Source organism: Phoca vitulina, unplaced genomic scaffold (genome assembly GCF_004348235.1).
Source record: "Phoca vitulina isolate PV1807 unplaced genomic scaffold, GSC_HSeal_1.0 scaffold32, whole genome shotgun sequence".
NCBI classification, from domain to species: domain Eukaryota; kingdom Metazoa; phylum Chordata; class Mammalia; order Carnivora; family Phocidae; genus Phoca; species Phoca vitulina.
Genome location: NW_022589735.1, coordinates 6,139,812 through 6,152,219, shown reverse-complemented (window position 1 = coordinate 6,152,219; position 12,408 = coordinate 6,139,812). Strand labels below are relative to the sequence as shown.

At 40.3% G+C, this 12,408-nt stretch overlaps 1 protein-coding gene across 1 annotated transcript; it reads right to left on the bottom strand.

Moving 5' to 3' along the window:
• Positions 1–239: 239 nt before the first annotated feature.
• CUNH5orf15 (chromosome unknown C5orf15 homolog) lies at positions 240–11,595 on the bottom strand. Its single transcript, XM_032425227.1, has 3 exons — positions 11,385–11,595; positions 2,896–3,422; positions 240–1,731 (listed from the first exon to the last, which is right to left on the bottom strand). Exons 1-3 carry the CDS (start codon positions 11,521–11,523, stop codon positions 1,600–1,602), a joined length of 798 nt encoding a protein of 265 aa, XP_032281118.1. The 5' UTR covers positions 11,524–11,595; the 3' UTR covers positions 240–1,599.
• Between the last annotated feature and the right edge of the window lie 813 nt (positions 11,596–12,408).

Here is a 12,408-nt window from a genome sequence, read left to right as displayed (position 1 = left end):
TTTTCTTTGCAATCCTACTTTGCCAGTTTTCAATAAACTTCAATACCTAGCAGAAAACTGGACCTGAAGTAGGGTTTAGAAATCTGAGAGGATTCATAGAGGCAGAGTACTACTGCTAAAAGGAACAAAAACAAGCTAGTCGGTTTAGCTTCCTCCCAACAAAACATAACCCCTCTATCACCACCCAAAGGAAGGACTCCATGCCATCATTAAATGAAACACACTTATAAAATCATAGATTTATATCTTTGCCATTTATTTTTAAAATCTTATTCAAAATATTAAATAATACAATTTCAGATATGAAAAACTACTGCAATAAAACAGTTCAGGTGTATTTCCACTGTGCTCCCCTTCCTTATCAGGACAGTACGTTGTCCACCTGAAAGAAATGATGGATTGCCCTACTTCTTCCATCTTTACGCAAAGCACATGCCCACTGGCTCACCCAGGCTTTCCGAGTAGGTGTTTTAACATAAATATTAAGGGCTATGTTTTCTAAAAAGCTGCAGTGACATTTGTAAGTCAACCATGGTTCAAATCACATATTTACATACTCATCAACTCTTTATTATATAAAGACAGGCTAAAATGAAATACAGTAAATAATTTCCAGTTGCTGTGAAAAACAAAACAGAAGAAAATAAAACAAGTACAGGGGGGAGAAAAAGTCAGTGTACACATTTGTCCTTTATGTATACAAACAACTTCATTCAGGTATAATTTTAATTTGAAAGGCCTACATACAGTATTATTTAAGTGATAATGGCCCCTAAGATTTACTCAAACTTACTATGAAGTAATAAAGTGAACAAATCTGATACAATTTTAAACTCTGCTCCTTACTTGAAAGCTTGGAGGAACCCATGCTACAATCAATTGCTAACTAAAAGCAATTGTATGTATATTTAGTATTTTCCCACAACTTCTACCTCTAAATTTAATTCAGTAATTCAAGCCAAAATATGGTATCTCTGTAACATTTTATCTACGTCCACTGCAAACTAGTCTCTCTACTGCCAGAATTTCTAGAGACATTTATTAATGTGTTGCCTAAAATTGTGGTCAGATTGAGCAATATCATTATCTTAAATTATATTTAAATTATCCAAAAATATCCAAAGTAATTTTCCTGGAAGAAAAAAATGTTACTCTTATGCCAAGCACTATTACACACATCCTTGTAGATTACAGTTTGGGAGCACAAAATGTGGCTTAAAAAATAGTACTTGGATGGCAGAAAGAGAATCTGAGCCAGCAGTACCAGATATGTTAGGATTTAGTTAAAGGCTGAGATCTTTTAAAACTAGTATTACTAATACTTCCAGAAGAAGTACAATAAAGAAATCTAAAACAAAACTAACAGATAATGCTTAGCTCCACATTCTGAACACCTGATTAAATTTACCTCTAAAAGTGTAGATAAAAAATTATATATTCCTTGTTTGTGACATTTCATTTCCAAAGCACCAAGGCAAAATAAAGAGAGACCCATCTCTCATTTAAGTACCAACTGCCTATGGCAAACATCTGCACAATATTATATAAAAAAGTCAAGCAAATAAAATTACATAATAAGCAAACTCAAATCACAGTGCTTTAAAAAATATAATCATTGGTAATCTTCAGAGAAGGCATTGCCTCATTAACATTCTGGTCTAGACGATGATATTCCACTGTTTTGGAGCAAAGACCATCACGCCATTTCCTGCTTTGAACCAGAAGGAAAATCTGGAAAAAAACAAAATAAATTAGATATGCAAAAAAAGCAAATAGAGGATATGCTAAAAGTATAACAAGTGCACTATCTCTCTCCTAGATTCCCAAATTCAAAAAGTAAAAAGACAACAACAAAAGGGCTTTATTTTCCATCATATAAACAAAGTTAAACAGTGCTACTCAAATTTTAATGTACAGAGTGCTTGCTGAAGACTGATTCTGGGTTCTATCTGCAGAGATGAATTAGTAGATTGCAGTGGAGGCCAGGAGCCTGCCTATTTAACAAGTCCCTTAGGTGTTTAGATCAGAGATAGCCCAACGTTTCAACACTGGGAGAGAATATCACTGGCAATGAAAATAAATATGTAACGATTTTACAACCAGGAAAAAAAAAAGTATTAAAATACTATTGGGGGGGCGCCTGGGTGGCTCAGTCGTTAAGCGTCTGCCTTCGGCTCAGGTCATGATCCCGGGGTCCTGGGATCGAGCCCCACATCAGGCTCCCTGCCCAGCGGGAAGCCTGCTTCTCCCTCTCCCACTCCCCCTGCTTGTGTTCCCTCTCTCACTGTATCTCTCTCTGTCAAATAAATTAAAAAAAAAAAAAAAAAATACTATTGGGGCGCCTGGGTGGCTCGGTCGTTAAGCGTCTGCCTTCGGCTCAGGTCATGATCCCAGGGTCCTGGGATCGAGCCCCAAGTCAGGCTCCCTGCCCAGCGGGAAGCCTGCTTCTCCCTCTCCCACTCCCCCTGCTTGTGTTCCCCCTCCCGCTGTCTCTCTGTCAAATACATAAATAAAATCTTAAAAAAAAAAAAATACTATTAAGTTCAATGCTTACTTAATTAAAAGTATTAAATTAACAATTCTTCTCCATAGTATTCCCACTGAAGTAACAATGCTAACTTAAGACGTAATACCTGTTTTTCAAAAACCACTAGGCTTTGGTTTTGCTCAAAAAACAATTTGACTTCTTTTTTTAGAAGCACTCAAGCTAAAGCATTCTGTCTGTAATTTGTTAAAATACACCATAGGTTCATAAACCGATAGACATCTTGATATTTTACCATCAATTTAAACTTGACTAAAAAAGAAAAAAATTCTGAATCATCAAAAACATTAGTAAGAAATATGACTGAGATAATAAAGGGCAATTAGAGGGGCTGAAAACCCCAAACATACCTTCCTTTTGTTGTGATATGTAATGTAAACAACAGCAATACAAAAAGCAAAAATAATAAGATGAAAAAAGAAATGGCTATCTTCCTCTTCAATATTTGAGGATGGGGTCTTAAAAGATCTCACTGACTGTTCAATTTCCATGTAGTTCCTGTTTTCTTCCAGAGCCTCACTGGACTCATCATCCCTGGGGCTGGTGGTCCAGTCATAGTCTGGTTCTCCATAGTCTCCATTGTCCAGAGTGTCTTTGGCAGTGGATGGAGAACTGTTGAGCGTGAGAAGATCCTCCTCCTCCATGCTGGGATCTTCATTGTTATCTGTTTCCTCTTGAGACAGAGAAGTAGTAGGTGAAGGATGAGGGGCTACAGCTGCCCCTCCACCTTTCTCTGTACTAGCTGTGGGTTGGAGAGTGGTGTTGATTTGGAAGACAGAAAGTTTGGTTTGGTTTTCATGTGTTAAAGCACTCATATTTGGAGGAGAAACATCTGGCAGGAGTACAGTGTGGCTCCGCAAATCAGTATTTGGTAGAGCTAAAATAGTGAATAAAGAACATTAAACTGAAATCTCCAACTTTATCTCTACCAAGCTAGAAGGATATTCACCTAAATTTTTCACTAAGCATTTCTCTTTGCCAAATTCCTCTTTCCCTTGAGAATTTGTTAGTAAGTCTCAATAGCCAGCAATCAGTTACATTTCTTCTTAGTCAATTATTCATCAGGTAATAACTCTTTAGCCAGAAGGTAACAAGTTTAGCACCATAAAAGACCTACTACATTATGTAGCCTGTCAGCAAAAGAAAAAGGAAAGAATAGAGAGGGGTAACTTTAGGTCACAATGGTGACATTCACACAAAGCTCTTATCCATCCCCTCTGTTTTCATTTCACAAAGGGGCTGGACTTCAATAACCATTGTCCAGACTGCACCCCATCTCCAGAACAGTAAGACTGGCGGCTGATCCTAGCTCAAGTAGGTCACAAACTCGATATAGAATGTGAACCTAACGGGCGCCTGGGTGGCTCAATCGGTTAGGCGTCTGCCTTCAGCTGAGGTCATGATCCCAGGGTCCTGGGATAGAGCCCAGCGTTCTGGCTCGCTGCTCAGCAGGGAGTCTGCTTCTCCTTCTCCCTCTGCCGCTCACCCTGCTTGTGCTGTCTCTCTCTCTCAAATAAATAAAATCTTTTTTTTAAAAAAAAAATGTGAAACTAAATATTTTCAATACAATACAACAAATTCAAGAGAAGCTATAAGCAAGCTGTAGTCAGCATTTCTAAGTGATACTAAAACCAGAAGACCTCCTCTCCCAATTTCCTTTCTTTTTTTTTTCTTTTCCCTTTTTTTTTTTTTTTTATTTAGGTATTCTTAGGGAGAAGAAAGCAAAAACTCCTAAAGGGGAAGAAACGGAAATTGGATTGGAAACTTGAGAACTAAGTGTGAACTAGACTATTTTAAAGATTGGGGAAGGCAATCCAGTATGGGAATGACACCAAACACATACAAGCTCTTATTTCCCTATGTTCCTACCCACTCAGTGTGGTTTACTGAAGTAGTTTAAATTATTTTTTTTTTTTAATTTTTTTTTTTTTTTTAAGATTTTTTATTTATTTATTTGAGAGAGAGAGAGAATGAGAGAGAGCAAGCACATGAGAGGGGGGAGGGTCAGAGGGAGAAGCAGACTCCCTGCTGAGCAGGGAGCCCGATGCGGGACTCGATCCAGGGACTCCAGGATCATGACCTGAGCCGAAGGCAGTCGCTTAACCAACTGAGCCACCCAGGCGCCCAGTAGTTTAAATTATTTACAGAAGTAGCTCTATACACCAAAAGTTCAGAAGAATCCTGCTGAAATTTAACAGTGTTTCTAATATACAATCTAATGTAGTATCTGTTGAAAAGCTTCATGAATATCCATTATACTTGTAAAAAAAGGAACTGTCTGGGGCGCTTGGGTGGTGTAGTCAGGGTTAAGTGTCTGACTCCTGGTTTCGGCTCAGGTCATGATCTCAGGGTTGTGAGATTGAGCCCTGTGTCGGGCTCCACACTTAGCAAAGAGTCTGCTTAAGACTCTCTCTCCCTCTCCCTCTGCCCCTCCCCAATGCTCATGCTCTCTCTCTCTAAAAGTATATAAATCTTTTTTTAAAAAAGAGGAACTGTCACATCAGATCTAAAAATACAAAAATACTATTTTAAAGTCTATCAAATTAAAGTAAAATATTTTATAGGGGTAAGATTAAACCAAATCATTCCCAGGCTTTCACAAACATGTGCATACACGTAAATTAACAATAACAGACCACTCTTTGTTCAAACATGTAATACTTGAATACATGAATACACTCTGGTTTGTGTATCATAGTTGACACCTATTTTGTATAGAAAAAATAGCTAGTTTCAGTTGGACTGAATGAAATCTCTTAGAAAAAATAATTTAGTAAATTGGTAAAAAAAGAAAAATTAGTAAATTAGTAAAACTGCCTTAAAGTATTTTCAACAGTTGGTTCCTTGAAACTTTCCATTGAAAGAAAAGAAGAAAACAGGTCCTACAATTGAGTACAGCATTCAGAAAACTATTAACAGGAATTTCTTAAAAGAATTTTTATATTTGCAATAGTATTATAAATTGCTATTTCTCTGATATATTTAACTTTCCTTGGATCACAAATTTAAATGTAAAATGTAAGGATGCCTGGGTGGCTCAGTCGGTTAAGCATCCAACTCTTGGTTTCAGCTCAGTCATGATTTCAGGGTTATGAGATCAAGCCTACCTCTGGCTCCACACTCAGCACTGATTCTGCTTGAAATTCTCTCCCTCTCCCTCCCCCTCTGCTCCTCCCCCTGCTCTGGACGGCAGGGCACATAGTAGATTGCTCTCTCAAATAAATAAAGCTTTAAAAAAAATAAAAATAAATGTAAAAGACAAAGGGAAAAAATCTTTAGAATCTAGGACTAGACACAAATTTGTAGACCTGACACCAAAAACACAGTACATAAAAGGAAAAAATCCATAAATTTGATTCTATCAAAACGAAAAACTTTTGCTCCATGAAAGACTTTCCTGTGAGGATGAAAAGATAAGCTACATAAAGGAAGAAATATCTGTGAGCCCCAACCCAAAAAAGGACTAGTATCCAGAATACATAAAAAATCTGAAAACTCAAAAACGAAAAAGCAAACCATCCAATTAGAACACAGGCAACAGACACAGAGGCACATTTCACCAAAGAGAATATACAGATGGCAAATAAGCACAGGAAAAGATTATTAGCCACTAGGGAAATGCAAATTAAAACCACAATAAAGATATCACTGCACACCTATCAGAATAACTAAAATAAAAAGTAATGACAACACCAAATACTGGCAAAGATGCAGAGAAGCTAGATCACTTAAATGTTGCTGGTGGTAACATAAAATAGGACAACTATGCCAGAAAACAGTTTGGCAGTTCCTTAAAAAACTAAATATGTAACTACCATATGACCCAGCTATTGCACTCCTGGGCATTTATCCCAAAGAAATGAACACTTACAATCACACAAAAAATCTGTACATGAATGTTTACAGCAGCTTTAATCATAAAAGCCAAAAACTGGAAGCAACCCAGTTGTCCTTCAAAGGATGAATGGTTAAACAAAGTACAGTGTATCTATATAATAACAGAATATTACTCAGCAATAAAAAAGAACTATTGACACATGAAACAATTTGATGACTCTCCACAGAATTATGCTAGGTAAAAAAAAAAAAAAAAAGCCAATTCCAAAAAGTTACATACCATATGATTCCCATTCATATCACATTCTTCAAATGATAAAAATAAAGAAATAACAGATTAGCGGTTGCCAGGATTTCAGGAGGGAGTGGGGATAGGAAGGAAGTGGGAGTAACTATCAAAAAGCAACACAAGAGGTTGATGGAAATGCTCTTTATCTTGACTGTATCCATGTCAGTATCCTGGTTGTGATAGGGTACTACAGTTTCTTAAGATGTTACCACTGGGGAAACTGGGTAAAGGGTATGCGGGATCTGTATTATTTCTTAACAACTGCAAGTGAATCTACAATTATTTCAAAATAAAAAATTTAAAGAAATATATTTTTACTTCCCACTCCCCAAACAGTAAGGCCTTCTGAATGATCTGCCTGCTTCTACTTGAACTCCTACTGTCCGCTCTCCACACAGCAGCCAGAGTCGCCCTGTAAAAACTTCAGTTCAATGATGTTACTCCTTCAGCTTAAAACCCTCTGGGCGCGCTCCTCTTCTCTCAAAAGTGAAATTCAAAGTCTTTGTAATAGCCTACAAGATCCTACATGATCTGGCAACCTCAATCTCATCTCTTACTAAACTCCCAAACTACTCTGTCCCTGCTGCCTACTTAACAGATAGCAATAAATGTTTACTGAATATGCCCTTGACCCGATTCTCACCACAAAGCCTACACCACTTCCCAAGTATCATCTTTGCACCTATCACACCCTCTGAAAAGCCTTTTCCATAGTTTTCAGCCAGGCAAAACCCCACTCATTCTTCTAAGGGTATCTCCAATGTCACCCCATTTGTTGTTATAACTCCAATACCTAGCACCAAGTAGAAGCAAAATTAATCAGTATTGTTCAAGGTGTAAAAACTTGGACCTCCTGGGCCTCCACTCCTTCAAATCAGAGAATTTGATCTAGTCAGAAATGAAGAGTATTCAGAACAAAGTGACTTTGACTTTATGGATTTAATTGTTGAGCTTCTACAGCCATATGTATTACTTTAGACTTCTAAATGTTCCATTTTTACCCTTTTCTATTTGATATTTCCACTCTAATTAAAACAACATTTTAAAAATAACATTCTACATTTAATTCCCTTTAAAAAACTGTCTTAAAATCGACTACATCGTGGGGCGCCTGGGTGGCTCAGTCGTTAAGCGTCTGCCTTCGGCTCAGGTCACGATCCCAGAGTCCTGGGATCGAGTCCCACATCGGGCTCCCTGCTCCGCGGGAAGCCTGCTTCTCCCTCTGCCGCTCCCTGCCACTCTGCCTGCTTGTGATTCCTCTCTCTCTCTCTGTGTCAAATAAATAAATAAAATCTTTAAAAAAAAAAAAAAAAATCGACTACATCGATATTTCTTAAACAAGAATGCAGAGGACCCTGAGAATTCATTCACATTGGATTGGGAAACATGGCCTCAAAAATTAAACGCACTACACATTAAATTTAGGTGATCATTTGGGAGCAATTTAATGACAAACATAGAAAGTAGGCACTTTTGAAATGACATGGCAAGACTAAGGTGATCATCCAGTGATCCAAAATAATGCTTATATTATTTTTTATTCTGTCAAAATAAAAATTTAAAATCCTTACAGATTTCCAAGAATACACCCAAGTACTGAAATTTTAAGAAACTTAATATGGAGCAAGTTTAAATAAATCTAATGTAGTAACTTTCTAACTTTTTATGCTTACTTGAAGTTTGGAGCTCAACACATCCTATCTAGACTGTTATTTCTTTATTAATAGAGTAATTACTTTGGGGCGCCTGGGTGGCTCAGTCTGTTAGGCGTCTGCCTTCGGCTCAGGTCATGATACTGGGGGTCCTGGGATGAGCCCCGTATTGGGCTCCCTGCTCAGCAGGGAGTCTGCTTCTCTCTTTCCCTCTGCTCCTCCCCCTGCTCGTGCTCTCTCAAAATAAATTTAAAGATAAAAAAAAAATAAAAGAGTAATTACTTTGAAATCACTCTACCATAAGGTATGCTTAAAAAAACACTTAAAGTTTTACAAATGCCATGCTGTACTGCAATGTAGCTGCTTCCCTCTTAAGAGCATACGTATTACATTTAAATTATTTTTAGAAGAGAATAATAAGAATTTTAAATTGACAGAAAGACTTAATAAAAAAAAAAAAGATTGGGACGCCTGGGTAGCTCAGTTGGTTGAGCATCTGCCTTTGGCTCCGGTCATGATCCCAGGGCTCTGGGATCAAGTCCCGCATCGGGCTCCCTGCTCAGTGGGGAGTCTGCTTCTCCCTCTGCCTGCCACTCCCCCTACTTGTACTCTCTCTCTCTGACAAATAAATAAATAAAATCTTAAAAAAATAAAATTAAAATTAAAATTAAAATTAAAAATTAAAAAAAAGATTATCTAAAATGTCCCAGTTTAGCTGGAGAACTATTTATGGCACTCTAATAAATAAAAAGACAAGACACCTTAATACTCCACACTCCCCCCTCGCTTGCCCCTCCCTACAAAATTTTCAACCAGGGGGAAAGGCTGTTTCTGAAATACAGTTACCAGCTATCGATCCCTCAAACTGTATGTCTTAAGCATTCCAGTAAGAAATATAAATGCTTAAATGTCAGGTTTTTTCTTAAATGATTAAATAACTAAACAATCATGCTACGTAAGCACTCTAGGAACAGGAATATCTGCATCAACCAGAGAAATCCTCGTTATAGTTTACTCATGATGAAAGGGCCTTGGGAAAATGAACCTCAGTCCTTCCCCACATACTTACAAATGCTTCTGGGACGGTGGCTGCCCTACCCTCATTGCTGCTGAGGAAACCTAAGGAAGTAACCACAGCACTGTAATAGATGAATGTATGGCTAGACAGCCCCTGTCGGCAAATAAGAAAACACTATCCCATTCATACTGTTTTTCACTGAAAAGTCAAAAAAGATTTAAGGAGAAAAGCAGGACTGTGTCTTAGCCTAAAGAAAAAAAGGAATACTAAACAAAATACTGCTTAATCATTACAAATTCTTATTAATGGATTTGTTCCCCCTAAGTCTCAGGCCCTAGGTTACATATTTCTTTATTTCCTGATAAAGCCTTCAATATCTTCATTCACAATGTAACATTTCTAAGAAAAAAAATACTTAATCATGCAACATTATTTACAAGAGCCAAGATATGGAAACAACCTAAATGCCCATGGATGGATGAACAGATAAAGATGTGGTGTGTATATACAATGGAATACTACTCAGCCACACACACACACAAAATGAAATACGGCATTTGTGACAACATGGATGGACCTTGAGGCATTATGCTAACTGAAATAAGTCAGACAGAGAAAGACAAATACCATATGATTTCACCTATATGTGGAACAAAAAAAATCAAAACAAAACAAACAAGTCAAACTCATAGAGAAGAGACTGGTGGTTGCCAGAGAAGAGGGAATTAGAGGTTGGTGAAATGGCAGAAAGGTATTAACTTCCTTGGGGCGCCTGGGTGGCTCAGTCATTAAGCGACTGCCTTCGGCCGAGGTCATGGTCCCAGGGTCCTGGGATCGAGCCCCGAATCAGGCTCCCTGCTCAGCGGGAAGCCTGCTTCTCCCTCTCCCACTCCCCCTGCTTGTGTTCCCTCTCTCGCTGTGTCTCCCTCTGTCAAATAAATAAAATCTTTAAAAAAAAAAAAAAGGTACTAACTTCCAATTACAAAATAAGTCCTAAGGATGTAATAATATATAGTATGGTGACTACAGTCAGTAATACAGTAATGCATATTTGAAAGTTGCTAAGAGAGTAAATCTTAAAGGCTCTCATTACAAGAAAAAAAAATTTTGTAACTCTGTATTGTGATGAGTGCTAACTACACCTACTGTGGTGATCAGTTCCCAGTGTACACAAATATCAAATCATTATATTGTACACCTGAATCTAACATGTTATATGCCAATCATACCTCAATAAATAATAAAAAGAATTTTAATAACAATTTTTAAACGAAATAATCAAATCCTACAACTCCATTAAAATGAAGCGGTCTTGTCCGGCTAAGCCAGGACACGGGGAACCATGTTTACCAAGAATCTCCCTTGTCGCCTTCCTCCTCTCCTCGTCCCAAGCCCCTCAGGAGCCCAAAGCCTCAGTATTCTGGCTCTTTACCGAGCACCAGTACCCTAAGATAGCTTTCTCCCCTTCACTTTTGCTCTCCAAAATATTCCATCAGCTCAGTCTGGTCAGTGCCCCTGCCCACCCTGGTCTTACTACTTATCTCACCCGTTCCGGAAACCGCCCACACTCCCTTGGTCCTGCTAGACCCCCGGGTGCCTCCCCCACCTTGGGACCCTCTCTAGACACCACACCTCCTAACCGCGGCCATCTCCTCACCGGTGATCTGTTCCCTCTGTCCCCTCACCACTCCCCCCTCCAAGCAATTTCGGAGATCCTACCACCGCCATTCCCTCTGGCAACCCATTCTTCAAGACTCTCTAGACAACACCACCACTCCTCCCTCCACGCCCATCTACAGACTCTGCTCCCTGGATCCCCGCATCTCTCCTCCCCACTTCTCGGGCTTCTCAGAGACCCCACCTCCTCAGACTCCCTCAGACAGCCTACTGTCCGTCCTCGCCCCTAGAGACCCTGCCCTATCTACACAGAGCCATCTGCTCCGGACACTCGGAAGCGTCCTTTCCCTGGCCGGGCCTGTCTCCCCGCCCGTGCCCGGCCCTCCGCGTCTTCCCACGCCCGCCCTGCCGCCGCGCCCCCTTTACCGCTGGACATGGTGGCGGACGCAAGCAGGAGCGCCAGGACCAGCGGCTGCGCCAATACTTCGGGGACCTGAAGGCCCGGCGAAGGCCGCAGTTTCGCTTGCACGGTTCCCCTCATCCTCCTCAAGGCTGCAGCGGCCATAACGGACTCCGCCAGGAGCCTGCGCTGTTGCTAGACTCTACGTCATGACATCAGACACTGCGTAAGGCACCACAGCCTGAGGCTTCTGCGTCCCAACGTGATGACGTCGCAGCCTATCGTGAAGGGCTCAGGAAACCCGATAAGGAGGAAGGGTATGGAGCTGCAGAAGGGGGCGGGTCTCACCCAAGCCCCTCGCGGGCTGAGGCTGTAAAGTGTTTTGTTGTTTGGGGTTTTTTTTTAAGATTTTATTTATTTATTTAATTGACACAGAGAGAGAGAGCGGGAGAGGGAACACAAGCAGGGGGAGCAGCAGAGGCAGAGGGAGAAGCAGGCTCCCCGCTGAACAGGGAGCCCGATGCGGGCCTCCATCCCAGGACGCTGGGATCATGACCTAAGCCGAAGGCAGTCGTTTAACGGACTGAGCCAGATTGAGCCACCCAGGCGCCCTGAGGCTGTAAAGTGTTAGATGAAGAGAGGGTCAGAGAGAGCCCCTCCCTTCCTGCCATGTGATGGGATACTATACAGTTCAGGGAAGTATTTTAAAACATTGGGGTTTTTCTGGGGCGCCTGGGTGGCTCAGTCCTTAAGTGTCTGCCTTCAGCTCAGGTCATGATCCCAGGGTCCTGGGATTGAGACCCGCATCGGGCTCCCTGCTCCGCGAGAAGCCTGCTTCTCCCTCTCCCACTCCCCCTGCTTGTGTTCCCTTTCTCGCTGTCTCTCTCTGTCAAATAAAATCTTTTTTTTTTTTTTAAGATTTTATTTATTTATTTATTTTGAGAGAGAGAATGAGAGAGAGCACATGAGAGGGGGGAGGGTCAGAGGGAGAAGCAGACTCCCTGCCGAGCAGGGAGCCTGATGCGGGACTCGATCCAGGGACTCCAGGAT

Bases quoted from the DNA above. Each gene is read 5' to 3' on its own strand.
- CUNH5orf15 (XM_032425227.1), bottom strand. From the start codon at position 11,523: ATGGCCGCTGCAGCCTTGAGGAGGATGAGGGGAACCGTGCAAGCGAAA. The intron at 3,423-11,384 runs GTAAAGGGGGCG...TCACTATTTTAG, and splicing joins GTCCGCCACCATGTCCAGCG to CTCTACCAAATACTGATTTG. The intron at 1,732-2,895 runs GTATGTTTGGGG...GTTTTTTTCCAG, and splicing joins CATATCACAACAAAAGGAAG to ATTTTCCTTCTGGTTCAAAG.